The sequence below is a fragment of the Diceros bicornis genome, chromosome 8, assembly GCF_020826845.1.
Source record: "Diceros bicornis minor isolate mBicDic1 chromosome 8, mDicBic1.mat.cur, whole genome shotgun sequence".
Classification (NCBI taxonomy): Eukaryota; Metazoa; Chordata; class Mammalia; order Perissodactyla; family Rhinocerotidae; genus Diceros; species Diceros bicornis.
Window position 1 is genome coordinate 44,008,147 of NC_080747.1, and position 27,602 is coordinate 44,035,748.

The 27,602-nt window shown below is 35.8% G+C and overlaps 1 protein-coding gene across 1 annotated transcript in view; it reads right to left on the reverse strand.

Moving 5' to 3' along the window:
- Window positions 1-348: 348 nt before the first annotated feature.
- PPAT (phosphoribosyl pyrophosphate amidotransferase) overlaps window positions 349-27,602 on the reverse strand; it is a 36,646-nt gene continuing 9,392 nt past the window's right edge. Inside the window, exons 2-11 of the mRNA XM_058547137.1 lie at window positions 12,949-13,015; window positions 12,142-12,348; window positions 10,287-10,399; window positions 10,037-10,182; window positions 9,341-9,413; window positions 8,425-8,576; window positions 7,892-8,019; window positions 6,491-6,712; window positions 4,096-4,216; window positions 349-2,845 (exon numbers count right to left, since the gene is read on the reverse strand). Of these exons, the coding sequence (XP_058403120.1) occupies window positions 2,535-2,845; window positions 4,096-4,216; window positions 6,491-6,712; window positions 7,892-8,019; window positions 8,425-8,576; window positions 9,341-9,413; window positions 10,037-10,182; window positions 10,287-10,399; window positions 12,142-12,348; window positions 12,949-13,015 (1,540 nt within the window). The 3' untranslated portion in view covers window positions 349-2,534. The remainder of the gene's footprint in view (window positions 2,846-4,095; window positions 4,217-6,490; window positions 6,713-7,891; window positions 8,020-8,424; window positions 8,577-9,340; window positions 9,414-10,036; window positions 10,183-10,286; window positions 10,400-12,141; window positions 12,349-12,948; window positions 13,016-27,602) is intronic.

Consider the following 27,602-nt stretch of genomic DNA (forward strand, 5'->3'; position numbering starts at 1 on the left):
CCTTATTTTGATTTTAAAAAGTACTCCTCTAACACACACACAGTTTGGGAATCTAAGCCTTCTCTTCTGTGACACGCTCCCTATTCTTGCTAGTGTTTTCATAAATCTTGCCACTATCGTAGTGCTTACTTAGCATTACACTTCTAATTACTTTATTTGTCCCTCCTACTCAGCCACCAATTTTGCCTGGTTCATAAGAGATGGCCTATGTATTGAAATGCCTAGATCAGAGAAATAAGATCTGACTAGCTGGTGCCAAGTATGGAGCCTGGATGTGACTGTTACTGTGCTGTTCACCATAAGGCACTAACTAAAAGTCACTGTTAAAAAAAAAAAAGAGTACACAAACATATTTAAACATACTTATTACAAATATTTGTCACCAACACATCACAAAGAAGTCACAACAAAGTAGGCTTACTTTAGTTCACAACAATACAGATCCTGTGAAGACACATTTTTCATCTTCTCTGCAGTTTACAATAGTTATATATGAACTTAAAGCAGTTAAACATTTGAGATTAAGTTGGTAAAAAATTGTAATTTAATTCAGACTTCAGAAACTTGTAAAACAAAAGGCCATGATGGAGAAACAGTAAGAAATTCGTAGAATTACCAAACTGTCACAGTACCATTTTCCTTTATAAAAGTATCTCAATAAAACAAAATAAAAACTATGCAAAACAAAATAACAACTATGGAAAACACAAAAGTCAAATCAGAGATTTTGGTTTAGTACTTTCCCTGAGTCTCCTGTTTTAAAAAATCAAATGTAAATAAGGCCAGTTCAAAACTGACCCAGAGGTCTTGCCTCCTCCATGCTGCTATGAGGAACATATTTAAGACAAGAGGCTATACACTCAAATGGACACAGGGCTTTATTCAAACGCCAGTTTGCTTGTGTCACTGCCACAGGGTTATCTGACCTGCTGCTGCCTGCTGCATGTGCGCTTAAAGAGCTGTCTCAAGATTTTATCTTGGCCTGCCGTAATGTAACACACAAGACTATATACCAAATGAAGACAAAAGATTTCAGTTATTAATAAATATTGAGTTTCTAAATGGATTTGGATACTATATACATCAAATTATGGTAACAATAACACAAAAACACTTAACGTTTTAAAAATCTTACATAAACAGAGGTTGGGGGCAAGTCATCTTAAAATTTTAAATCTCAGATGTTACAAGAAAAAAATTCAAAAAAATCGAATTCATTAGATCCCAATAAAACAAAGTACAAAAAAGTGATCTCCTTGATCCTTAAACAAAATTGGCCCCTACAGTGTCTCTACTTGATCGTTTAATTGCAATATTTATGTGTGTGTACATATATATGTATATATGCTTGCAAGTGATCAAGCAGTTCATTAAAAAAGCATATAATCAAATTAAGGGTAGAAGTTTTGTTAGAATCTAAAAATTTATTTTTTTACTTCAAATCTACTGGGTTACTTGCTGGGCTTGTACTATAAGGGCACTAAGTAGTATGGATCATACTTTCTAGTCAAATGTAGGAAAATTTTTTCCACAGACATGTTTTTACAATCATTCTTAGGGCATCTCAAAGTCAGGTGGCAAAGCAATGCTAAACTGTATGTCTCCCTTCATATAATGAAATCTTAATTGCAGACTAACAGCCAACATTTCAAAAGCTAATAATTATGCACTATCTTAAAATTGAGGGGTGAAATGATGGCTTCCACCACCAAAAGTATGACACATCCACATTCCTATTACTTATTTAATTTAGTAATATAAGTACCCCATTGCACAGGTGGGGAAAAGTGAGGCACAAAAAGGTTTTCTTTTTTTTTTTTAAAGATTTGTCTAAAGTTAGACAGGGAAACCAAGGTCATAACTACAATCAGAACTCTAGAGGCTTGACAACTTTGGGGTATAATGGATTCAAGGTTTGCATTAAATGTTATATTTAACTCACTTGTCCTATTTCCATCACACCATCTCAGTCTAACCTCTTGCACACTCTTTAAAGCATGGACCTGGCAAATGCCACTCTGACAAGGTACACTAGCTGATGCTGGTGTAAAAAAAAGAATACCAATATTGTATCATATGCAATTAGCAAGGTTCAATTATGAAAATATTCCATAACTGAATTCCAATAACTCTCAAGAAACATTCCACAAAATTCTCTAAGAAGAATTTTCCCTAAATACCTAGCAATTCCCTCTAAAACAGAAATTTACATATTCTTTACATTACTGTTGATGATCTGAAATTAAATGTATACAATCTCATAACTGGTAGCCTCAAAGTACTAAACTACTAAATAAAACTGAAAGGATCATCCAAGTTCCCAGATAACACCAAAATATTTATCTAGGATTATTAAAGAAAGCATAGCACTTTGGTACCCTTTCCAGAAAAAAATCTTAAAACTTAATATAAGGTAAACATAAGCATGTGGCATTTTACATTGTATCGACTGCGTAACAGTAAATAGATAAGGTGTACCAACACTACAACTTCACCAACTTTGTGTCTTGAAACATCGAATCTGCCCCTACTAGCTACCATTCCAATTCCACAGGATATTTTCCAGTGAGACAAGCTGTACAATGACCGTTCTTTTCAAAACATCCCAGACCATTCCCATTTTCTTGAATTATAACATCCTGCTTTGTACAATGACCATTCTTTTCAAAACATCCCAGACCGTTCCCGTTTTCTTGAATGATAATATCTTGCTTTGTACAATGACCATTCCCATTTTCTTGAATGATAACATCTTGCTTTTTCTCTTTCTGTTTTTTAAGTTTTATCCCTTCTCGTACAGATGAAATCAGTCCTTCTACTGACAGATACACAACGCTGTTTGCTCCTACAGGGAGAAAGAGGGGAAAAGAAAAAGGTGAGACTTTCTTTGGAAAGGAAGAACTGCTTCAAGAGAGAATAATTACAGACACAAAAACTTGAGCCAGGACAAAAATTTCTTCTTTAGCCTCTCTTAAAAAAAAAAAAAGAGGGGGACAACAATGGCCGCCGCCAATGTCCCAGTCCCTGGAGAGGTCTCACCTCTCACCGAGATGCACTCAGGGCCTATCAGAATGCCCATCTCAGCTTTCTCACAAGACAACATCTATGAAGTTCAGCCTCCAAGAGTAGACAGAAAATCTACAGAGATCTTCCAAGCCCACATCCAGGCCAGTCAAGGTATCATGCAGCCCCTCGGGAAAGAAGACACCTCCATGTACCGAGAATACATCAGAAACCGCTACCTGTGAGGGGGGAGCAGGTCCCCTGGTGGCCCTGAGGGGGGCCAACAAGACAGTTTCCTTATGTTTTAATCTGTTTTGTCTCATTTTAATTTCCTGTCAGTCCTTTACATCTGAAGGTTTTTCCTCTTTTTGTAACCGGCAAATTACAAATTTTAGGTAATAAATGACTGACTAAAAAAAAAGAGGGGGAGGAGGGGCGAAATTAACAAAACTCAGGGCCTGTATTATTTTTTTAAATTTTAAATTGGAAAATAACAGTTTAAAATAGCAGTGGAGGCTTCAAGTCTAGAATGAATTCAGAAGGTTTCAGGAGTAATTTTCTTGATTAGGAAAATAAATTTTGAAGTCAGGAAGATCTGGGTTCAAATTTAAGCTCAAGGTCACTTACTTTTCCTAAATCTATGTTTTCATATATAAGATAAGGGAAGCACTGCCCAATTGTAAAGAGTTTTGTAATGTTATAACAATAATATCGATATGTTCCTGGCAAAGAGCTTTTCACTTTTTGATTTGTATCCACATCTAAATTATTCTATTAGAATCTGTAGTAAAATTGTTTTTGTTTTTCTTGGGATTTGACCTTTGGGAGGCTTTAACTGGGAGACTTACAGTTCCCTCTACCTGGAAAGCCTTTCTTTTCCTCTGATCTCACCTTGTCCTAGCTCTCCACACAGCACTTACTATGGTGTCTATACACACCAGGCACTGTCACTATTCAGAATAGTGTTCAATATCTGCTCAACACATACATCATCTACTTTGTGAACGCTATTTCTTATTAAAAGTGAAAAGACTGACAAGCTTTGGATTTTCTCTATTAATAAATAAAGTTTACAGAAATTTCAATACCTACCTAGATATTCTGCAAGATGCTCAAATTCTGGTTTATTGGCAATAAGTTCTTCTTTTGTTGGTATGTTTATTCCCATGAAGCATGGATATCTAATTGGTGGTGAAGCTACTCGAATGTGTACCTTGGAAAGAAATCATTTCACACATTCATTATTTTGACATTCATTGTATGAATAGTTATGCAAAATTCTGACACAAATGCAACCTAAAATTGTTTTAACAGAATATTTAATAATAACATATGGGTAATAAAGCAAACTACAAAATATCTTTCATTGAATAACAGGTGAGAAAGAATCCTGGAAAATCATGTAGTAAACATATAGAACTCCAGTGTTCAGTCAGAACTACTTTTAGAATTAATTCATTACCAAGAATCCTACTTGAGCAGCTCTGCTCTAGACTCCAAAGTGTCCTGGACAAGAATTTCAAAATGTCAGCCGTTTGTAAAGAGTTCCTTTTACAGAGCTGCCCATTGTTTCCTTCTGTCATTTATTCATGAGGAAATTTCTTTCTTCTGATCTCCTATTTCTCATTAATGACTTTTATTCCTAGGACCATCTTCATTTTCTCTTGTAACACTTGAGTGGCATTTTTGCCTACCTTTCATTTTACTATCTTAAAAAGAAAAATATGATCTACCAGGATATAACAAAAACCATACCACTATAAAGAGCTATTTTTGTCTATTGTTATTTTCTGCCTTTTCTCAAGGTACATTTACATGGCTGTAATCAATCCACATTTATTTTTCACCTTTCTTATAACAGCAAAGATTTTCCCATGTTATGCAGTCTTCATAACTACAGTTTATAATGGGAGCATCATATTTCATCATACTGATGTATCAAGTTACTAAACTACTTCCTATTGGTAGATATATAAGCCATCTCCAGTTCTTTTGTTTGTTTGTTTTTGTCTGTTCTTTTTTACTATTGTAACAGACGTTGAATTTACTTTACATCTGTTTTTATTACATGATTAATTTAACAGAATTTCAAAGAGATTATTATAATCAGTCATAAAAAAGGCTAGAAAATCATAATCGTAATTATCTTTGAATCTTTCTAAATAGACTGTCATACTGCTTTCCATACCACTTTCTCCTATAATAAATTTTATTTATTTATTTATTTTTTTAATTTTTATTTATTTATTTTTTTCCCTCCAAAGCCCCAGCGGATAGCTGGTATGTCACAGCTGCACATCCTTCTAGTTGCTGCATGTGGGACACGGCCTCAGCATGGCCGGAGAAGCGGCGCGTCAGTGCGTGCCCGGGATCCGAACCCTGGCCGCCAGCAGTGGAGTGCGCGCACTCAACCGCCAAGCCATGGGGCCGGCCCTATAAATTTTATTTCTAAATCCGCTCAACTATTAGTTGCAAATGACATCTCACTTCTGTAATGTGAATTACTGAAATATTTAGAGTTAGAATAAGGTTTGAGATTTAAAAATATAACCTAATGTGTAATATTTATTACACTAGGATTGGTTCTATATCTTCCAAAAGAGAAAGTAATCAATTCTCTACAAATTTAAAAAAGTATTCTATTTTGTGGTTTTTATTTATTTATTTTTTTTGTGAGGAAGATCAGCCCTGAACTAACATCCATGCTAATCCTCCTCTTTTTGCTGCGGAAGACCAGCTCTGAGCTAACATCTATTGCCAATTCTCCTCCTTTTTTGTTCCCCCAAAGCCCCAGTAGATAGTTGTATGTCATAGTTGCACATCCTTCTAGTTGCTATATGTGGGACGCGGCCTTAGCATGGCCGGAGAAGCGGTGTGTCGGTGCGCGCCCAGGATCCAAACCTGGGCCGCCAATAGCGCAGCATGCGCACTTAACCGCTAAGCCACAGGGCTGGCCCTATTTTGTGGTTTTTAAATTAATTTTATAAAAATTTTAAGTTTTGAGGGGCCCGCCCCATGGCGTAGCAGTCGTCTGCACGCTCCACTGCTGGCGGCCCGGGTTTGGATCCCGGGCGCGAACCTATGCACCACTTGTTAAGCCATGCTGTGGTGGCGTCCCATATAAAGTATAAGAAGATGGGCACGGATGTTAGCCCAGGGCCAGTCTTCCTCAGCAAAAAGAGGAGGATTGGCATGGATGTTAGTTCAGGGCTGATCTTCCTCACAAAAAAGAAGAAAAGAAAAAAAAAATTTTAAGTTTTGAAATTGAGCTTTTTAATCTATTAAGGATTAAATTTAGTATGTAGTTTAAAAGGGGCTATTACATGTTTTCCAAGTTGCTACAGTTATTCCTCAACCAACTTGATTTGAAAAATGTTAAGTTATTATATTGAACTATTTTCACTCATTTCATACTGAATTGCAATTTTTATGCCAGTATCAAATTGTTAATTACTGGTGCTTTAGGATAGGTTTTAATATTACTTACCTCTTTTGCACCAGATTCTTTGAGCAATTTGATTATGGGTGAGATAGTATTGCCTCTCACAATCGAATCATCTACAAGGACGATTCTTTTGCCTTTGAAGTTGTCTGACAATACTCCAAATTTTTTTGCAACACCAAGTTGTCTTAACCTCATGTTTGGCTGAATGAAGGTTCTTCCTACATACCGGTTTTTACACAGCACCTCCACATAGGGAAGTCCACACTGATAGAGAAGAAATAAAAGGACAGTGAGCAGCAATATATAGAGAACTTGAGGTTCCTATTTTCTCTAGGTCATACTTTCATTATAATATGTATGTAAAAAATTTAAATGTGTTTGTTATTCTGAACACTCCATCATCACATTACAATTTTCCTTCATTATTTAAACTGTAATGAAAAAAGGCAAAAAGAAAAATCATTGAAAGTAATATACCAAATTCATTTTGCTAGAATTTGTAATGCTTCTCTCTTTTAAAATTTTTTATTTATTTATTTTTTCCCCCAAAGCCCCAGTAGATAGTTGTATGTCATAGTTGCACAGCCTTCTAGTTGCTGTATGTGGGACGTGGCCTCAGCATGGCCTGAGAAGCAGTGCGTCGGTGCGCACCCGGGATCCGAACCCAGGCCGCCAGCAGCGGAGCGCGCGCACTTAACCGCTAAGCCATGGGGCCGGCCCTCATGTAATGCTTCTCTCTTAAGCAAATATTATTTCTCTGTCTTGGAAGAGAACACTAAGCATATGAAGACATGACAAAGAATAAATCACTGTCAGAAAAATTCACATATTTGAAAATTATCAGTAAGAAATGAAGTAAAACCAGTAGGCTAAGGAGATGCTTTTTGAGGGACAGGAGGTGATTTATCCATCTTTCAAGGTAATACTTCTCTAAAATATGTGCATAGTATTTCTTTTAAAAATTAATAAACTTTCCAACATAGTGAATGTTGGCTATTATACCCTAGAATCACTAGTTATATAACCTACCTGGTTACAAAAAATGAAATTAAGCATAGTACTAAGAACATTATAAAAAATGAACAGAAATGGCTTTATTATCACTCATACTCTGAAGGGTACAAATATACCAGTGCCTTGTGAGGTTACTTCAAGAAGCAGGTTTTAATAATAAGTAAATGTTACTACTAAATTCTATATACTATACTCATGATGTTATGTTTTTAAAATGAAGGGGATCATTCTCCTAGCCTTTGGGTGAATCTTTTTGTGGACTCCACTAAAATAGTGCCATTGAATGAAAAGTCTGGAAAATAAGTAACTCTTGTAAAGCAACGAACATTTTTTTTTCCTTATAATAAATTGAGTTTCTCTTTATATACAAGGATTTCTAATTCCACTGCCAGAAGGACAAGATACTGTGTGTTAATTAAAAGAAAATACCTTTCCTGCGTAACCAAGAGCAGCGGGTGTAGCAGATTCCGGAACAGTGCTAACCAAATCTGCATCCACAGGTGCTTCAATTGCCAGCTGCTGACCACAACGGTATCTTACTGTGTAAACCATTTGGTCTGCAATGTTTGAAAAAGGAAATAGATTATTTTAACTTAGTATAATATAACATAGCATAATATACTATTCTAAGAAACTAGCTTGTTAGAACTCTATAGATTAAGTAAAAAAAAAAGTAAGACATAAAAAAACACTAAAATGGAAATATATAAACTGGGGAATTCACTGTTTAAAAACAATTGACCTTAATACAAATCTGAAAATCATAATCCTTATTTCTTAAAGAAAAACAAAATCCAAGAGTCAGATGAAAGAGAAAAACAGTGATCTTATGACTTGTAGGCCCAGTCCCCTATCCACAACATATAACTATGTGCCTTCAAAAAGCTAGGTAAGTCTTTGGGCCAAGAACCGCCATGTTTCAATGAGATAAATAACAGATTTTATAAAGATATTTTACTTACTTTCAAATATACTATCTGGTCTTGCAAAATAAACATATTCAAAAATACAAAAAGCCATTGGGTTTCCTTCAGCCCTTGGTATAATATCAAGAGTTTGGACCTTATGTTTGGATATTTCCACAATTTCTCCAGGCAAGACTTCACGGTAATATCTTGGGAAACAATGTTAAAGAAAGAAGACTTTAAATAAACCAGTCCTTAAGGTTGATAATAACATCTATTATAAAGCACACAGAGTTCCTTCTCTTATAAAAGAAAAATAGTTCAGTTTAATATAAAGTCTCCAGATGGCTTAAAAAATAAAAAATTAATAGTCCTCCAGCAGTAATTTTCATAGATCTGTTACCCTCTAAATTCTAATTTAGAATTTTTTAAAAAGTGCTAAGTTTTAATGATTTTTGAAAGAATAAAGGCTAAAGAGAGAATTTTTATCCTGGCTTAAATTTTTCGATGGTAACTATTCTTTGTTGAGAAGACTTCCCTTTTTTTTTTTTTTTTGTGAGGAGAACAGCCCTGTGCTAACATCTGTGCCCATCTTCCTCCACTTTATATGGGACGCCGCCACAGCATGGCTTGCCAAACAGTGCGTCGGTGCGCGCCCGGGATCCGAACCAGCGAACCCCGGGCTGCCGCAGCGGAGCGCGCGCACTTAACCGCTTGCGCCACCAGGCCGGCCCCGAGAACACTTCCTTTTTAAAATAAGTCTCAAAGTATTTTGAAAGTAAGATGCCAGCTTCAGAATTAGAAGGTATTACTGGAACTTTAAAGTCAGTGCTACTGCTGAGCACAATGTACAAAGGAAACTGCATTTATAAATATGTCTCCTTGCAGACATGAGAAAGAAAACTTTCATGTAAAAATAAAAAAATTTTTATCGATGTGGAAAAGCTAATATGCTGAGTGAGATAAAACTTACCTTGCACCAATAGATAAAAAGCTACAAGATTCTGAAGACACCACCCATCCTTCAGTTTCTGAAGACTTTTTCTCTGTAAATCACAAGACAATCAATTCAGTTAATGGATTCAAGAAATTATAAAAGAGGCTACCTATTTCAAGAGAACAGTTAAACACCAAATAAAGAAATAAAAAAGCTCACAGAGGGCTGGCCCCGTGGCTTAGCGGTTAAGTGCGTGTGCTCCGCTACTGGCGGCCTGGGTTTGGATCCCGGGTGCACACCGACGCACGGCTTCTCCTGCCATGCTGAGGCCGCGTCCCACATACAGTGACTAGAAGGATGTGCAACTATGACATACAACTCTCTGCTGGGGCTTTGGGGGGGGGGGAAAGGAGGAGGATTGGCAATAGATGTTAGCTCAGAGCCGGTCTTCCTCAGCAAAAGGAGGAGGATTAGCATGGATGTTAGCTCAGGGCTGATCTTCCTCACAAAAAAAAAAAAAAAAAAGCTCATAGAATATCCATTTCTATGACTTTAAGATCACATGGAACCTCATTTGACTTGAGCCAAAGATAAAATTAATGATCCCAAGATTCCTTCAAACATTATGATTTCATGCCTCTAACAAGACATCTGAGATTCCAGAGCGTGCCAACAGTAGGACAAGGACTTGGGAAAGCATTATGAAATTATATTCCATCTGAAGTTCATTACCTTTATCATTTATATCAGATATAGGAATAAGACGACCAATGCATAGAGGACGATTTCCATAAGGATCTCGTACTGCATAAATAACATCTCTGTGCATTATAAGCAGGGAGTATGCTGTAGGTGCTTCCTTCATTAAGTTTTTAATCCTGGAATTAATTAAATAATTGAATGAATAATTTCAGTTATAAATAGATGGAAGGTAAACTCTCATTACCAGAGCCACAAGCTTAGCCCAGTTTTACACAATTACCTTGCTACCCAGTCTGGGGTGTCATCTTGTTCCTGAGGAGGGGTATATGCCAATAACTGGGTAATCATTTCACTATCGGAACTTGTTGACAGACCAATACCATGACGCAGAAGCTATTCAGAAGGGAGAAAAGTGTAATCGTTAGAGGGGAAGCTCCACTTCACCCCTCGCCCAGCAGCCCACCACAATAGAAAAAGATCAGGCATTGTGTGGATGCTCAGTTATGAAAATCCTGCATTTTACAAATGGTATGTGTATATAATAATGGAGAACCACTGCTGAGGCAATGGCAAGTCTCTGAAGGTTTTCAACCAGGAAAAAAAAAGTGCTTTAGGAGATATATAGAAAAGCTTTTGAAAACTAAGTTTGAAGGAATGTAGACCTGCAGTGGGGAGGGAGAGGGCGGAGAAGGCATGAGGATTTGGGATCATGGTTCTAACTTTTTCAGCTACTGACATTCCTGACAAATATGACACATTCCTGTAAGAGTGGCACACTACAATGGGGACAGTCAAGCCAGGTTTGTTGGTGGTAGTGATGGTGGCTACCCATCCTCACTGATTATCACTGACAAAGTAGAAGAAAGGAATCAACTGTATCGAACAATTAAATGTAGGAGATGTAATAAAAACTGGTTGAGTGCAGTCTATGATGATTACAAGGTACTGTGCAAGACTGCCCAGGACAAGGGCATCACCAGTGACATGCACAGGCTGAGCTTAAACTGATGCTACAGAACATTTTCAGTAGGGAGCTAAATGTGTAGAGGTGAAGTCTAGCATCTGGGTAAGAGGTTATGTCTAGAAATAATGAGCTGGGTATTGTTTGGAATTGAACTTTTAGTGGTTATCTCTAACTGGTGAGTTTTTTTATTAATTTTTATTTCCTATTAATACTTTTTTGGTTGCCTGAATTTAAAAAATTTTTTTCATTTAGGAGCAGAAACGCATATGATTGTCATTATAATACCAGAGCCTAAGAAGGGCACAGGACAAAGCTCTGGGAAATAACTAAAGTCAGAATCAAAAACAGAAGGACAATGAGTGGTACAGAAGTGTGGGTTGTAGATATTTTAACGCTAACCAATTCACCATCTTTCGACTCCTATAACTATTGATTCCATGTGAAATGCCTGGTTCTAGGATGCTAAGGGGATAATAGGCATTACCATCCTATTACTAGATACCACGTGAGGTTTTTATTTCTGAGGTTACCAAATCAAGATTATTGGAATCTAATGAACTGAAGAAACTTGGCATCAATTAATGAATGACAAGAATGGATAAATAAGAAGCTATCAAGAATATAAAGATGCCAAGTAGTTAAGAAAAAAAAAGGAAGATGAAATGATGGAAGAAGGTACTGGCACAAATTAACACAGAAAGCTCCAAATAACATGCTATGAACAAAAAAGAATATAAGTAAACGCTCTTTGCCCTTTTCTCAGGCTCTGTTTCCTGTAATTGTTTCCAAATTACTTTTTCTTATATTTATCATCTTCAAGTTTATATTCCATTTTCTTCTTATGCTTTGAACATAGGGACAAAGTTAAAGGGATAGCAAGAATCTATAAACCCTAATTTCTCTGTGCTTCTAACAGCAACCATAAATCAATGTTTCTAAGTCTCTACTCTAAAGCAGTGCATCAGAATCAACTTAGGAGCATATTAAAATGCAGACTCAGCACCTCCCACCCCCTACTCTGGGGTAGTATCTTAGAATCTATAATTATAACAAGTAATTCTGATACAGTTGTTCTTTGCAGTTAGCTAACAAGTGGCAACAATTAGAAAAAATTCTTTACCAATTTTATTAATTTATCCCAATCATGAAAAAAAAACATTAAAAGCCTTACCTTTTTCCTTAATTGAGCAGCATTTATCAACTCGCCATTATGTGCCACAGCTATTTTCCCATGAAGTGTTTCAACAACAAAGGGCTGACAATTTTCTAATTCACAGTTTCCTGTAGTGGCATACCTCGTGTGTCCAATTCCAAGATTTGAAATATATAATTTCTTCAAATTGTCTTCAGTAAAGACGTGATTTACAAGACCCATTCCCTTGCAAAGTCAAAGTAAAAGCTCATCTTAGAAAAAAACAGACTAAGTAGCATTAGGGAGCCTCTGCTCAGGCAATCCCAAATCAGACAATGCAGTTCACTTAATTTCTCTGTGCTTCAGAATTCTAATCTTAAGGAAAAAAAAAAAACAAAAAACTAACTTAATTGTAAGAACTGTGAAGCATTTAAAAAAATTTTTTTGAGGTGAAAATCACATAGCATAAAATAAAAAGAACCTTTTTAAAGTAAGCAATTCAGTGGCATTTAATACATTCACAATGTTGAAATGCTTGTTTTATAAGATACTTCTTGTTAAAACATTGAAGAACAGATGTACTAAGCAATAAAATTTGTCAAATGTAATAAAATAAATTATTTGTTAAGCTATTTAAATAAATGACCTGTTTGAGTGAGTCAGTCTAGCCAACTACCACTGGGAAAGAAATGCATCCTAATTTGACAAATAGAAACAGCTGATCCAAAGAGTATTCCTTCTAAATGCAAATTATTTATTCAAATTTCCTTCCCCCACCCTCATATTCTAGTTATCACCTGGTTATGGTATTCTTTATAATCAACATTATTTTATGTTCAAATATACCTTGTGTGTTTTGAATGTTGGTACTGAATTCCCATCACTGGTCACAATACCAGCACTCTCCTGACCCCTGTGAATATAAAAAGGCATCAACTGTTAAATTTACCCCATTGATATGCTTCTTAATGAACTTATGAAACATACTTTTCTCCAAAGCATCCACGAACTCAGTCTGACAACACATTAAATACTACTAGTCCTAGTGCTACTTCTACTGATGATGATGATGTCGATTAGCAATAGCAGCAGATGATACTGTCTGAGTTCTAACTAACATGCCAGGCACTGTCCTAAGCATTTACATGAATGATCTAATTTATCAGGCTTTCACAACAATCGGATGAAGTAGGTACTACAATTACCATTCCCATTTTACAGATAAGGACACTAAAGAAACAGAAATTAAATAACTTGCCCAATGTCACACAGAGAGCAGTGGCACAGCCAGGACTGGAACACAGACAACCTGACTCCAGAAGTTGTGCTTCTAATCTCTGTCCTGTGTGACCTCCAAATAAGGCCAAGTATGTGAATGAGTATGTAGACATAAATGAAGATCTCCAAATAGCAGGTAAAATGCTTAGTTGTGGGTACTGGAATTATGAACAACATCTATTAATGATTTTTTTTTTTGTTGCTTTTCTGCAGTTTCCAAATTTTCTCCAACGAATATCTATCACTTTTGTTATCAGAAAAAAATAAATGCTGCTTCTAAAAACCCTAAGCTGATCAGGCACTCTGTATCTCATTTCCTGCGTTAGTATTTTTAGGTGACAATACAGAGAAGAAAGCCAAAAGCTAGGCTGGAGGTAGTGGTAAGACTTAGAGGATCTGCAGCACTGTGGAGTATAAACTCAAATGATAAAATAAAGGTTCCAATTGCTCAACAATTTTTAATAATTCTGAACAAGTGTTATAAATACTAGATGTTTATTAACAAATTTTTGTTCCAAAGAAGATATATCAGGGTAGAAATAACAAGTAAATCTCTACCATATATGTATGTATACACTAATAATCAATACAATGATTTATTTGGTAAAAAAAAATCTTTTTCAAAATTACATATTGTAATTGTTCAGGCATTTCAACAAGAAAAACTACACTAAATGGACTTGCAAAGTAAAAATCTAAAAAATTAGAATTGAGATGATTTTACTAAATTATCAATGCATTAAATACTATGCTGAAAATAGATATGCATAATACTATATACCCTGTAAGACTGAAGAGGATTTCTTTATTTAGTGAAATGATGTGGTCTTTAAGTTAACCAACGTTAGAAGACTAAGCGATTTATATCAGAGGGAAAAAAAATTAATGTTAACCATAAACCTTAGGACAGAAAGAACCTCTGCCAACCATTTCCAAAACAATTTTTTAAAAATCAACGATCATTTAGTAAACCAGAGTAAAGTATGTAAGAAAATAAACAAACAAAAAAAGGTTTTCTTTCCTTTTTGTCTCAAGGGTAATTTTTCCTTAAAGCTGAAATTAATAACATTAGGAATCATTTAGATTCAGGCTTCTTTAATCACAAAGCCTGCTTATTTGGCAGTTTCTCAAGTTACTCCCCTCAGGCAGCTTGAACCAGTTAAACTAGATCCTTTCAGCTCTTTGGAGCTTATTGACAACCAGCCGTCTGGTTTCCTAGGAAACAAAACCTTGGCTAGAAATAGTGAATCATTTCCAGGTCACTTTCAACATGGAGAGTGGAGCAGGAAAGCACTGGACTGAGGAAGAGGTTAAGGCTTTGCTAAGTGTCTGGGCAGAAAAAAATATACAAAAACAACTTCATGGAACACTGAGAAATAAAGGAATATTTATTTACATTGCTAAAAGGCTGCAAGCACTAGGAGTATACAGAGATTGGAAACAGTGCCGGGCAAAGTACAAAAATCTCAAATATGAATATAGAACAGTTAAATATGCTCACAACTCTGGAGACAGCTCTAAAACTATGAAGTTCTTCCATGATTTGGATGCAATCCTGCAGTATGAACCTGCCTCACAATTAACAGAGGAAGATGCAAATGGCAGGTGCCCGGCAACGCTGAGCCAAAGTACAGCCCCAGAGACCACTGAAGGTAAAAAGAAAAAGTATCATTCTTTTGTTTTTACCTAACAAACTGTAGGAGTACAGGACTTTCGAGTCTATATGATAAATATAGCATGAAACATCAAGGTTGAGAAAAACAACTGACCTGTTATGCTATTTTGCACAAGGTAAAAATTAATTTAAAAAAGGTTAAATACTACCACCTTTAAAACCTGTAAAATACAGAAAAAGCACGTTAAAATGACACTAACTGGTAGTGCCAACTGCTCCTTATGCATGTCTGTTATGTTTTTGGAAAATGGATTGGGTTCTGAAAATATTTTAGGTTTTAATTTTATAAGAGTGGCAAATATACATATCAACTGTTGTTTTCCCACAGTTCAAAAAGAGAACTTTCTGCTCTATATTAATGTTCCCATTTTCCTAAATTTATAAATAAAAGCACTAAAATACTAAGAACTGATAAACAACTTCTTCATTACTTGTTTGGAAGAACAGCTCCATTTTAACAGTAAGTAAAACAAAAATAGACTTGATAGGTTAAATGATTCAGATATTAAAACAAAGTTCTTGACCTGATGTGTTGTTAAGCCCAACACTATTTATATAGACTTTGCTCACTGTCTGCAGAAGCCGAATGCATCACTATGCAAAGTGGGGAAATGAATGGCTACATTTCTCCCACAGCCAAAGTCTTACAGGTGCTATTTTTAAGAGAAAGTTGTTCAATTCAAAATTTGTTAATACCTACTGTCTGTGTACACCACATGCAAAGCACGGAGCTACATGCATTCAGTGATGTGTAACCTCAGAAAGGAAGGACCTATGAATAAACGTTGACACCCAAGAGAAAATAGTAAGTGGTATAACACAGGTACCAAATGAGAAGGTTAAAATGACAGAGATTACAGTTGGGTTAACTTGGGTTATCTGAACTTTGTGTTTAAAGCTCAGGAATAAATCATTTGGTAAAAAATCCACCCCACTTATACACTCCCTTTACATTTGTGATACTATACCAAATTCTGAGAAAGCTTGGCAGTCATTACCAAGTTAAGCAGCAATTATATTATTCAATTAATCCCCTGCACTCTTCATCATGTAAATGCTTTAAATATTGATTAATGATAAGTAAATCACACATCTTCTGGAAAGCCTTGATTTTAACCAGAGATTGGTGTAATGAAGATATGGGTGCTAACACCGCCACTGTTTTTTTTTTTTTTGAGGAAGACTGGCCCTGCGCTAACATCTGTTGCCAATCTTCCTCGTTTTTCTTTTTTCTCCCCAAAGCCCCAGTACATAGTTGTGTATCACACTTGTAGAGTTGTAGCTCTTCTATATGGGATGCCGCCGCAGCATGGCTTGACAAGCAGTGCGTCGGTCTGAGCCCAGGATCAGAACAGGTGAACCCTGGGCTGCAGAAGCGGAACACGGGAACTTAACCACTACGCCACCGGGCCAGCCCCTCTCCGCATCTTAACAGGATCTTCTTCTAGCCCTTTCAGCTACTCCCCCAGTTTCACTCACAAGCAGAGAGCCCATAATTACAACTTAACCATGTACGTTTAAGGTATCTCAAACCCCAATTCTGAAACCAAACTTTCTTCTCCCATCAAAATTGATCCTCCTACAAATTGCTTCCACCTTAGTATCACTGTATTGCTGATCACTTAAATAGAGATGTTTGAGATATCCTTGACCTTTGGTCAGTGACTAAGACCTTAAAAAACCTACTGACATGTTTTGTAAATTTTCCTCTCTGCTCCATTCTCATTACCACCATCCTGAATTTCATCATCTATCACGTGGAATATTAAGACAACCTCTTAACTGGTCTCCCTAGTTTTCAGCCCCTTCCCACACATCTTCCACAATGCTACTGGTTGTTCTTTAAATTTTAAATTATAAAACTACAAGCATATTAGCATTTTGTTTATATTAAAAATAATCTTTAAATTATATCCAGAATTAGTCATAATTTAGGACTAAATGTTACTTTTAATGGTTCCATAATATTTAATTGACGGCATATACCAGAGTTTAGGTCTTTGACTCTCTTATACAAATGATGTGCAATCAATACCTTGGTCCATATTTAATACTGTTACTTTAGGATAGACTATAGAAGTTCAATTACTGGTCAACGGGGTATGATTACTTTGAAACATATTGCTAAAATAACCACTTTCCAAAAGAATTATTACTTCACTAACAATGAGAATGCTCCTTTTATAGAACCTTGTCATGCAAGATTATAGGATGCAGTAGGAGGAGGAAGAGACTTTGCTAATTTAATAAATAATGGAGTATGCTAATTTAATAAGTGTCTATAATAGTGTATAATAGTCAATAACTTTTTACTTTGCATTGTTTAATCAAAAATGTTGTAGAACATTTTTCTATAATATTTATTCACTTTTATATGAATTGATTGTTCATGTCAATTGTGGTCTCAGAACTTGCATGACCTCTTTTGCCTTACAATTTTGGCTGATTTTTATTTGACCAGCAGAATTCAAAAGTTTTTAATGTAATCACATAGTTTTTTTCCTAAGGCTTAGAAAGCCCTCCCTTCTCCAGGTCTGATTCATTTATAATGTCTTCTGGTTTTTCTATGGTGGAACCAGCAGAATTTTTATTGGTGTATGGTCAACTGAAGAAGGGAAAAAAATGAATGTCCCTTTTCCACTGTAGGATCAACCTCATGCAAGTAGTATGGATAGAGGATCTCGTCCCCTCTGTTTGGCAGCAGGTTGTCTCGCTGAGCCTTGGCAAAGGACCCAAATACAAACTCTAAGAGACTTCATGTTCTGGTAATTATAATCATCCTCAACCACAGAATACCTTTGGCCTACTGCTGCTGAATCACATTCCTCCAGCAACCAAGTTTCCACTCTATTTTCTTCCTCTTACTTTATACAAATGCATGAGGAGCAATGATTAAAAGTTTCAGTTTAAAATCTCCAGGGCATAAGGCCCCTGCATACAATTTTGAGATGCATGCTAGGAACAATCAACTTAAAAATTTCCTGAAGAAGTTGGGTAGCGAGCTTTTCTTTTTCACCCTCACCTGTGTGCTCAGCTCCAGGTCTTTTTCTATGGAACATAAAATTAGGCCCAAAACCAGATAACAGAATAGGAAACCTTACCTTCCTTACTGTTCTTATAATCAAGCTTGGGTGTTCAATTTCCTGAGTATGTCAGTATCTTCTGCACTTCTCTCTAAAGAGAATTCTTATGTAACTCCAGATTTTTATTTTCCATATTACCAACTAATTCTAAGACATTTCCTAACTGCAATTTAGCTTCAAATAATTATGAAAACTAATTAAAAATTTTTGACAATTACTTTGAGAGTTTTAAATTTATACAATTATGCCACTGGAAAACTTCCCTTATTTTTTGTTTTCCTATTTTAATAAACGAATCTCTAATATCTTTAAGATGATAAATAGCATTCTCTTTTATTCTTTAATGGGAATGCCTCCAAATATAAGGTGAATCAAGATTTTCAATGAATGTTTATACCATTAAAATCACACCTAACATTGATCTCCTAATGTAAAATATAATGCTATTTCTACTACTCAGTAAAACAAAATTGGAAAAATATATATGGAAATGATATAAGATGAATAAATCTTTAATTCAGAAAATTACAAAGAGCAATCAAAATGGTTGTAACTACCTCCTGACCAGTCTAAAACCTCACTGTAATTATGATTCATCTTCAATCTCATGTGCCAACTGAATTCAAAATTCTGTACGTTGGGTTCCTTTGAAAGATGTACTTTACTTTTTCCTCAATATTACCGTCTTTTGATTACTTTAAAAAGTAGACTATGACTCATTTTATGAAAACCTGTATAACACACCCAAATCATAAAACAAGGAAATCAAGGAGGGACTTCATTTTTCAAGGTTGGCATGTTTTTTTTTTTTTAAAAGATACATTCCTTAGTCCATTTAAGCATAACTTAGATTATTTTCTGGAAAGGTTAGTATGTATCAATCAACTAATTACATAAGATACATATAAACTCTTAGTTATTTGACCATATGTGCCAAGAAAACAAGATTTTCTGATTATCTCATTACATGACTTTTCTTTTACATTGCTAGTATCATTTATGAAGTGCCTACTATGTTAAAGCACCTAAAATACAAAGAAAACGTCTCAATTAAGAAATGTAATTTAATTTGAAAACTAACCACAACCATCTCTAGAAACTTATAAAATTAGCAATTTCAGTAGAAGTTCAAAATAAACCATGTCAATGGGATCCAAGAATTAATTTCTCTTTATATACGCAAGTATTAAAACCATATTATACCACTTTGTTACAAAATATGTCTATCACAAAGCCATAATCCTTTGTGAATATGATCAAATTCAGCACAAGCTACAGCACTATTGGTTATGTTAATCCAATTTTATTTCCTTAGTATTTATTTCTAAAAGGATTTCTGTTCTTTCTCCAGGCAAAATGTCAGTCACATTAGAAGATAAGGAAGACATCTCAGGAAATCCTTTACTTTTGGTTTCTCACGTCAAACCAATGGAACTAGGTATAGTATGACCAGCCAAAAATATAATGAAACGGATCCAATTTCAAGTTAGAATATATGATTGGTTTCTAATCTGAGAAATGGATGATTTTTTCCTGTTAGAAAGACTTAGGATTAATTTGTTTCCCCCTTTTTTTTTTTTTACCAATCAATACTACAAAAAATAATTTCTAAAACAAATTATTTCTTTAACAAATTTAAATTGCCTAGAAATATTAGCTTTCAAATTTCCAACCTTTAGTGTTTTAAGAAATCCTATGGCCAAAATTATACATAGTAGGTGCTTAATACTTAATGAGCATATATCACTTAGCATTTTGAGGAATCTAAGACAAATAGAATTTTACATTTGAAAGCAAATAATATCAAATCCATTATGAGGTCAAGTATGATTTTATTCACCCAATTAAAGTCAACAGAAATCCCCTTTGTGCTTCTAAATTCTTATTGAAGGTTAACCCAAATAAGGAAAAATACTGACGAGCATTTCAAAACAAAGACATATATACCACAAAAAAACTACTGTACCTGAGGTAAATGCTACAAAGTGGTTTTTAATGACTTACATTATAGATGCTGGGGTCTAAACTACTTTTTTATTAAACATGAACATGAAATCTGAGAAAAACACCAGAAAATATGGTTGTTAAAATAACCAATATAGGGGCCGGCCTTGTGGCTTAGCGGTTAAGTGCGCGGGCTCCGCTGCTGGCGGCCCAGGTTCGGATCCCGGGCGTGCACAGACGCACCGCTTCTCCGGCCATGCTGAGGCTGCGTCCCACATACAGCAACTAGAAGGATGTGCAGCTATGACATACAACAATCTACTGGGGCTTTGGAGGGAAAAAATAAATAAATAAAATCTTAAAAAAAAAAAAAATAACCAATATAATGGCAAGTAACGTTATTACCATAAAATGAATTGCAAAACTTTGCATAGACGTTCTGCCTAGAAACAAGGCATTATGAAATTTCTGGCACAGTTCCTTGCATTAAAAGAACATAATCACTTAAAATGGCATTTGGTCTTTGACCAATGAGATATCTTTTATTGTCACAAGGAGTAAGAAGTACCAGTTGTTACAATGTGCCTCTTCCAAGCCCTTCACTCGTGAACAGCCTTGGTTCTCAACCCTGACTGCACACTAGAAGCACAATCTGGGGTGGTTTATAAAAGCTCTCCAGGAGATTCTGATATGTAGCCAATGGAAACCACTGGATAAAGAAAAAGAAAGGAAAGGAGATAAACTGCTCGCACCTATCCTATCACAAAAAAATTGTCTTCAATGAGCCATTTTCTTATGTAATTATATTGCTTCCTACAAGTAAATATTACAAAATTATAAATCAACTTTCACTATATATACTAAAGGAGTGGGATGGAAGAGAAAGAAATGATAGAAAATAAAGAAGATAAAAATGTGACTAATTAAAAATACAACTTTATTAAAGCCAGTCACTGTCATGATAAGGAACAGATTCAGGTTTTGTACTTTGTTTCCCCAGTTTAAGAGAAAAGCTAACTATGATTTGTTATTCCATCTCCTATGGAGAAAACCTCTTTCTTTACTAATGTTGCATCCAATTATTTACCTTGTCTGATGTATGTAACCCATATCCATCTTTTTTCCTCCCCACCTGATACAGGTAATTCTGCATCAATAATGGAACCCCCTAATAATCCAGCTTTTATTCCAACTGTAGCAAATGAAGGAGGAAAACACTGGACTGTGCCAGAAGTCAGGGCTCTAATAGGCATCTGGTCTGATAAAAGCATACAACAACAACTAGAGGGAACAGTGAGAAATAAAAGGATATTTGAACAAATTGCTGCCACGCTTCAGAAACTGGGAATAGAGAGAGACTGGAAGCAGTGCAGAACAAAGTACAAAAACTTAAAACATGAATATAAGATTGTAAGAATGGCTCAAGACCTAGGCATGACTAAGAGTATGAAATTTTTTACTGAGTTGGATGCTATTCTGGGACACAATAAAACAGAAAAATTGCCAGAACAAGAATCCCAAGATGGAGAACAAGCTACAGAATGTGCCAATGTAAAAACAGAAGAGGACCAGACAGGTAGGAAGATGAAGAAAAGTAATCTTAACATCATCTACACCACATAAAAATGTTCAGTAGCATGATAACACGAATATAGTTTATGTTAAATAGGTTTCATTAAATGCTATTCAATAAGCTAACTGCTGAATTTATCATGAAACAGATTTAATGTATATTTGATCTCCTCCAGAACATAATAAAATTGGATTTCCAGAGTGAAGTTTAAAAATAGACCAATTTTAATAAAGCAAAAATATAGCTCTACATGGCAGAAGTTAAAACAAGTTTTCATACCAATTGTGATAAAACTGTGAGTAAACAGAAAAAGGCCATTGAAGAACTTAGAAAAATACAAAACCCATGGGAATGTCTTTGAAGTGTAAGTTCTTCTGGGACACATCATAAAGTTTTTTAAAATGAGTTTAACCCAAAGGATTGAGATACAATACACACAAAGCATGAAATAAACTGGATGACTCCTAGACCAGGAGTCAGGGAACCCAAGTTCCACCTTAGTCTCTCTGGAACCTTGAACCAACCAAGTGTCTCCTGTAGACTTGACAGTGCAAAATGGGGGACTGGACAAGAGGGTCTTATAGACCTCTACTAATCCTAATGTTTCTAGATCTTAATATCTGCCTTAATGATGCAGTCCTAATTCTCAGAGTATGAGTGTGTATCTAGGAGAAAGAGAGGGGAATGACAGAGAGTTAGGATTGGGAAACGGTGAGAAATCCTAAAATAAACAGTGAGAAATCCTGAAATGTTTCACTGGTGGGCAAGAAAGAAACTGGTCTGCTAGAGAATTATATACCTGCCCTATTAAAATTAAAATGTGGGCCAGCCCCAGTGGCCTAGTGGTTAAGTTTGGCACGCTCCACTTCAGTAGCCTAGGTTCAGCTCCTGGGCAAGGACCTATATCACTCATCGGTCAGTGGCCATGCTGTGGTGGCAGCCCACCTACAAAAAGAGGAAGATTGGCAGTGGATGTTAGCTCAGGGTGAATCTTCCTCAAAAAATAAATAAATAAATAAAATCATAAAATGACTAGAGATAAAGTAGCCCAACATCAGTAGCATGATTATATTCATACAGCAATTGCTGGAGATGCAGCTGAAGATGACTCTATAATTATATGTCAGAAGACCTAATTAGAGACTTCTAACACCAGATAGTGACCTAAGACTAAAAGATGTTCAAGTGTAGGGAATCCAGGGCCAGCCCCGGGGCTTAGTGGTTAGGTGCGCAAGCTCCGCTGCTGGTGGCCCGGGTTTGGATCCCGGATGCGCACCCACGCACTGCTTCTCCGGCCATGCTGAGGCCGTGTCCCACATAGAGCAACTAGAAGGATGTGCAACTATGACATACAACTATCTACTGGGGCTTTGGGGAAGAAAAAGGAGGAGGATTGGCAATAGATGTTAGCTCAGAGCCGGTCTTCCTCAGTAAAAAAAAAGAGGAGGATTAGCATGAATGTTAGCTCAGGGCTGATCTTCCTCATACACACACAAAAAAAGAGTAGAGAATCCAAACTACAGAAAAGCAAACAACCACAGTACTTAGTATCAGGTTCACTCTAAAAGGCAAAACAATATATTAGTGTTTAAAACACAATTCTGAAAGTGAACAAAAAACAAACCACTATATATCTCATTATGTTCATACAGTCATGGCTGGAGATACAGCTGAAGATGACTTGCTCCGTAATATGTCAGAAGACCTGAGAGAGACAGATATAAAACAAAGCCCTGGCACAGGTAAAACAATAGTCTTTGTTTTTCTGTGTGTGACAAAATACATAAGATGTTATTAGAAAATGTTGCTATGGACTGAATTTGTTACACCAAAATTCATATGTTGAAGCCCTAACCCCCTATGCAACGGTATTTGGAGATGGGGCCTTTGAGAGATAATTAGGTTTAGATGAGGTCATGAGGGTGGGGCCTTCATGATGGGTTTTATAATATATTTATATATAATATATAATAAAATAAGATGCTACAATACCTAAGCTATTATTTTAATATGTTATAAAAACATATACAAGAACATTACAACATTATGTGAAGTATTGTTGGATAATACTCATATTTACAAAATACAGAAATGGAAGGTGGAAATTATTAATGAAAGTTATGTTCCCTATGGCTGTTGCTCTCAAAGTGTAGCATCATCAGCATCATCTGGGAACTTATTCAAAATACAAATTCTAGGGCCTCATCCAGAATCAGAAACTCTGGAGTGGGGCCCAGCAATCTGTCAAGTCCTCCAGATAATTCTGATGCATGCTGCCTTATGGTAATAAAGTACTAAGGGAGTGGGAGAGAGCAAGTGCTTCCTATCATGGTTTGCCTATTTTATGCAAACCAAAATTGGGGGTGGGGTGGGGGACCACCAAGCCCCCAAGCAGAAGCCTGGCCAGCACAGACCTTGCACATAGTCTTTCAGTCAAAGCTTCATATAGCCTTGGAAAGTGTCAAGATCAAAGATCACTGTTGACTAATAAACAAGGTAATCAAATTCCCCACATTCTTGGCAAACTTCTTTTTCTGACTTATCAGACATGACAGATTAAAAGTTCAATGGAAGAAAGGAAAGCTGCTAGAACAGTGACAGATGAAAACAGAGAGAAATTAAGGAGACTAGCTAGATAGGAACATGCAGCTGATCAGGGGTATGATGACAATGGTAAACTAAGCCGGGTGTGTGCTCCTAAGGGTTTCCAAGGGCATCATAGCAATGACTCCTGTCATTAAGAGTCAAAATCAGATTACCATACTGTGTAATAAGATAGAAAGATTTCCATGAAAAAAATTAAGAGCTTCAGCATTCAGAAGATTTTAGCTGATAGTCCTATGGAAAACTTAATACCTCAAGATAATTTTTTATTTGTAAAAGGAAAAGACTAAGTCAGACATAAACTGATGGTTTTTTTAAAAAAAATTGTTTTGTATGTTTACATGTTAATTTGGAATATATTCAGAAAATATGAAACGAAATATTTACAATCATTCTAGAAATTGTTATTTTAATTTTTCACATGAAAATAAAAGCAAAAGTAAAACCCACAAGGATCACAACAGCTAAATACATATGAAAAAAATTTCAGGGCCGGCCCCGTGGCTTAGCGGTTGAGTGCACGCGCTCCGCTGCTGGCAGCCCGGGTTCGGATCCCAGGCGTGCACCGCTTCTCCGGCCACGCTGGGGCCGCGTCCCACATACAGCAACTGGAAGGACGTGCAGCTATGACATACAACTATCTACTGGGGCTTTGGGGGGAAAAAATAAATAAATAAAATCTTTAAAAAAAAAAAGAAAAAAAAATTTCAATAGGCAAGGATTTTAGGCGCACCTGTAAGGTATAGCTATTGATGCATAAATCACCACTCCACTATTTAGAAAATTGTTGCATTGAGGTATAAAGATATGGATATTTATCTTTAGGAAATAAAGTCACATCAAATGTTCTCTTTTTAAAACCAAAAACACACAATAAAGTGATAGATATTTTCATGTAAAAATAGGTAGATGTTACCTCATTTTTATTTTATATATTTTACTGATGAAATATTGTAATTGGAGTTGCTACTGTCCATATTGTTAACGTTGATGGTTATAAAATTGATCCCCCAAAGTAATTTCTTTCCTATCTTAAATGTATTCTATAAGCTTTTTTCTAATTTCAAATAAAAATCCAGCTAGAGCTGTGGACTCCCTGGATTCTGGATAAATAATTAGTTCCCAATTTAGAACTCCTGGAGATTTCGATCTAGTATAGGTTGTAGAGTGGGTTCAAGCACCTGTATTTTTATAGATTGTCAAGCACAGCCAAGGTTGAAAACCATAGCTAGGTTGTCATGTGTCGAGAATAAGATCAGCAGAAGGCTGAAGAGAGTAATAACATAAATTCTAATTTGATTCCATTCAGGGGAGAAAAATTAGCTAATTCTAATACACTATCACTTAAAAAATGCATGATTAATGCAATGTGAAAGAAGTTAATCACTGGGAAGAATCATAGGACTCTTAGGCTAGGCCTATTATACGAAGTAAAAAGAAAAGGCCCAGGAAAATTGAATAACTACTTCTTTGGATCTAAAATAAATTAATTTTTCTCCCAGTCTGAGGCATAGGCAAGAGAGGATAAAAGGAATCAGAAAGTTACCACAGGAGAAAGGACTGTTTGCCTAAAGAGAAATTTGTGTTTGACAATCTTATCAGCTACCTCTCTCTTATGAGTAGAGGAAACAAAATTGACTTAATTCATCTCTAAATCAGTTGTCATTTATATGAGGTGAAATACCTCAATATCTTGGTATTCTTGCAATTCACTGCTTTCTAGTATAGGACACAGGTAATTCATCACAGGTAGATGAATTTTGGCTTGGAGGAGTGGAGACAGGCATACTTAACTCAGCACAGAAGTCCTCTAATAGTAAATTATATCCTATTTAGAGGAGGTCACTCGTCAGCCTAAAAATCACAAGTGAAAGACTACATTGTTAAGAATAACCGTAAAACTGTTTTCCTTTTGGCTGTAGTAAAATGTATTTCCAAAATTAAAATTTTCACTACCCCCGTAATTTAACAAAAATTAGCAATGTGATGGCCAGCAGAGGGCATTAAAGTATCCATTTTTAGTATCTCAGAACGTATGCCAAGCATCTTGTTTTCTCCAATTCATTTATTTCTTTTAATAGACCAAAAATTGGAAATAATTGTCTTTAAAATGGAATATTTAAACACTTTTGTATATTTTGCATACAATTTGGATAATCTTAATGAAATCATCATATAAATTAATGCACTTTAGTCATATGAACAATATATTGAGAACTTTTAAAATTTTAATCCAATAGGAGATCTGGATAAAGAAGACTTGATTGTTAAAATTTCAGAAAACCTAAGAATTATAAACGTAAAAACGAAAGCTCAGATATAGGTAAGCTGATAAATTTAAATACAAGCACTTGTTAATTACAAAGGCATGATTTTTCTAATTCTTACTGTTTTATATTTTAATAAACTTTTAAGAAGCTGTGATATAACAAAGAATATATCTGGTCTTTGTCCCCAGTTCCTGGCATAGAGCTTCAAAAACCTTTGGAATTTCCAGTGATAGAAGTGTCTTTTTTATTCTGAGGTGACCAAAGGTGGGCTCCTAGATAAGCTTCAGGATAGGGCTGCTCACCAGAAAGACCAACCTGGCGATTAGAGGGTGGGAATTTTGGGGCCAGCCTGACCTCCAGCAGAGAAGTGAGTCTGGGGATTGAGTTCAATCATGTGGCCAATAATTTAATCAATCATGCCATAATCAATCATGTCAATAAAAACTCTGACTCAGAGGAGCTTCCTGCTTGGTGAACACATTGATGTGCTGGGAGGATGATACCTCCTGACTCCACAAGGAGACAGGAAGGAAGTTCTGCATCTGGGCCTCTCCCAGACCTTGCCCTATGTGTCTCTTCATTTGGCTGTCCCTGAGTTCTATCTTTTATAATAAAACTGGAATCCTAAGTATAGCAATTTCCTAAGTTATGAGTCATTGTAGCAAATTATCAAATCTGAAGGGGGTCACGACACACCTGGAATTTGTAGCCAGTCACCTGGAAATGTGGCTGGCATCTGATGAAAGAGCAGTCTTATGAAAGATTGAGCCTTTCAAGCGGTGGAGTCTGATGCTAACTCCGGGTAGTTAGTGCCAGAATTAAACTGCAGTACAGACAGTTGGGGTGGAAACGTAACAGAAACTAAATGCACCTCTTTCCTTAAAAGATGCTAAATTTAAGAATTCCTCCCCCATATGACACCTTATTTTCTAGGATGAATTACTCCGAATTTCTACATAATACCTAATCTCTATAAATGTTCCTATTTCTCAGAAGTAGGATATGTACCTGAGCCTAGAACTGCTGGTTTTAGTCAGTTAAGTAAAATGTTATAAATTCATATTCTGCTGAAA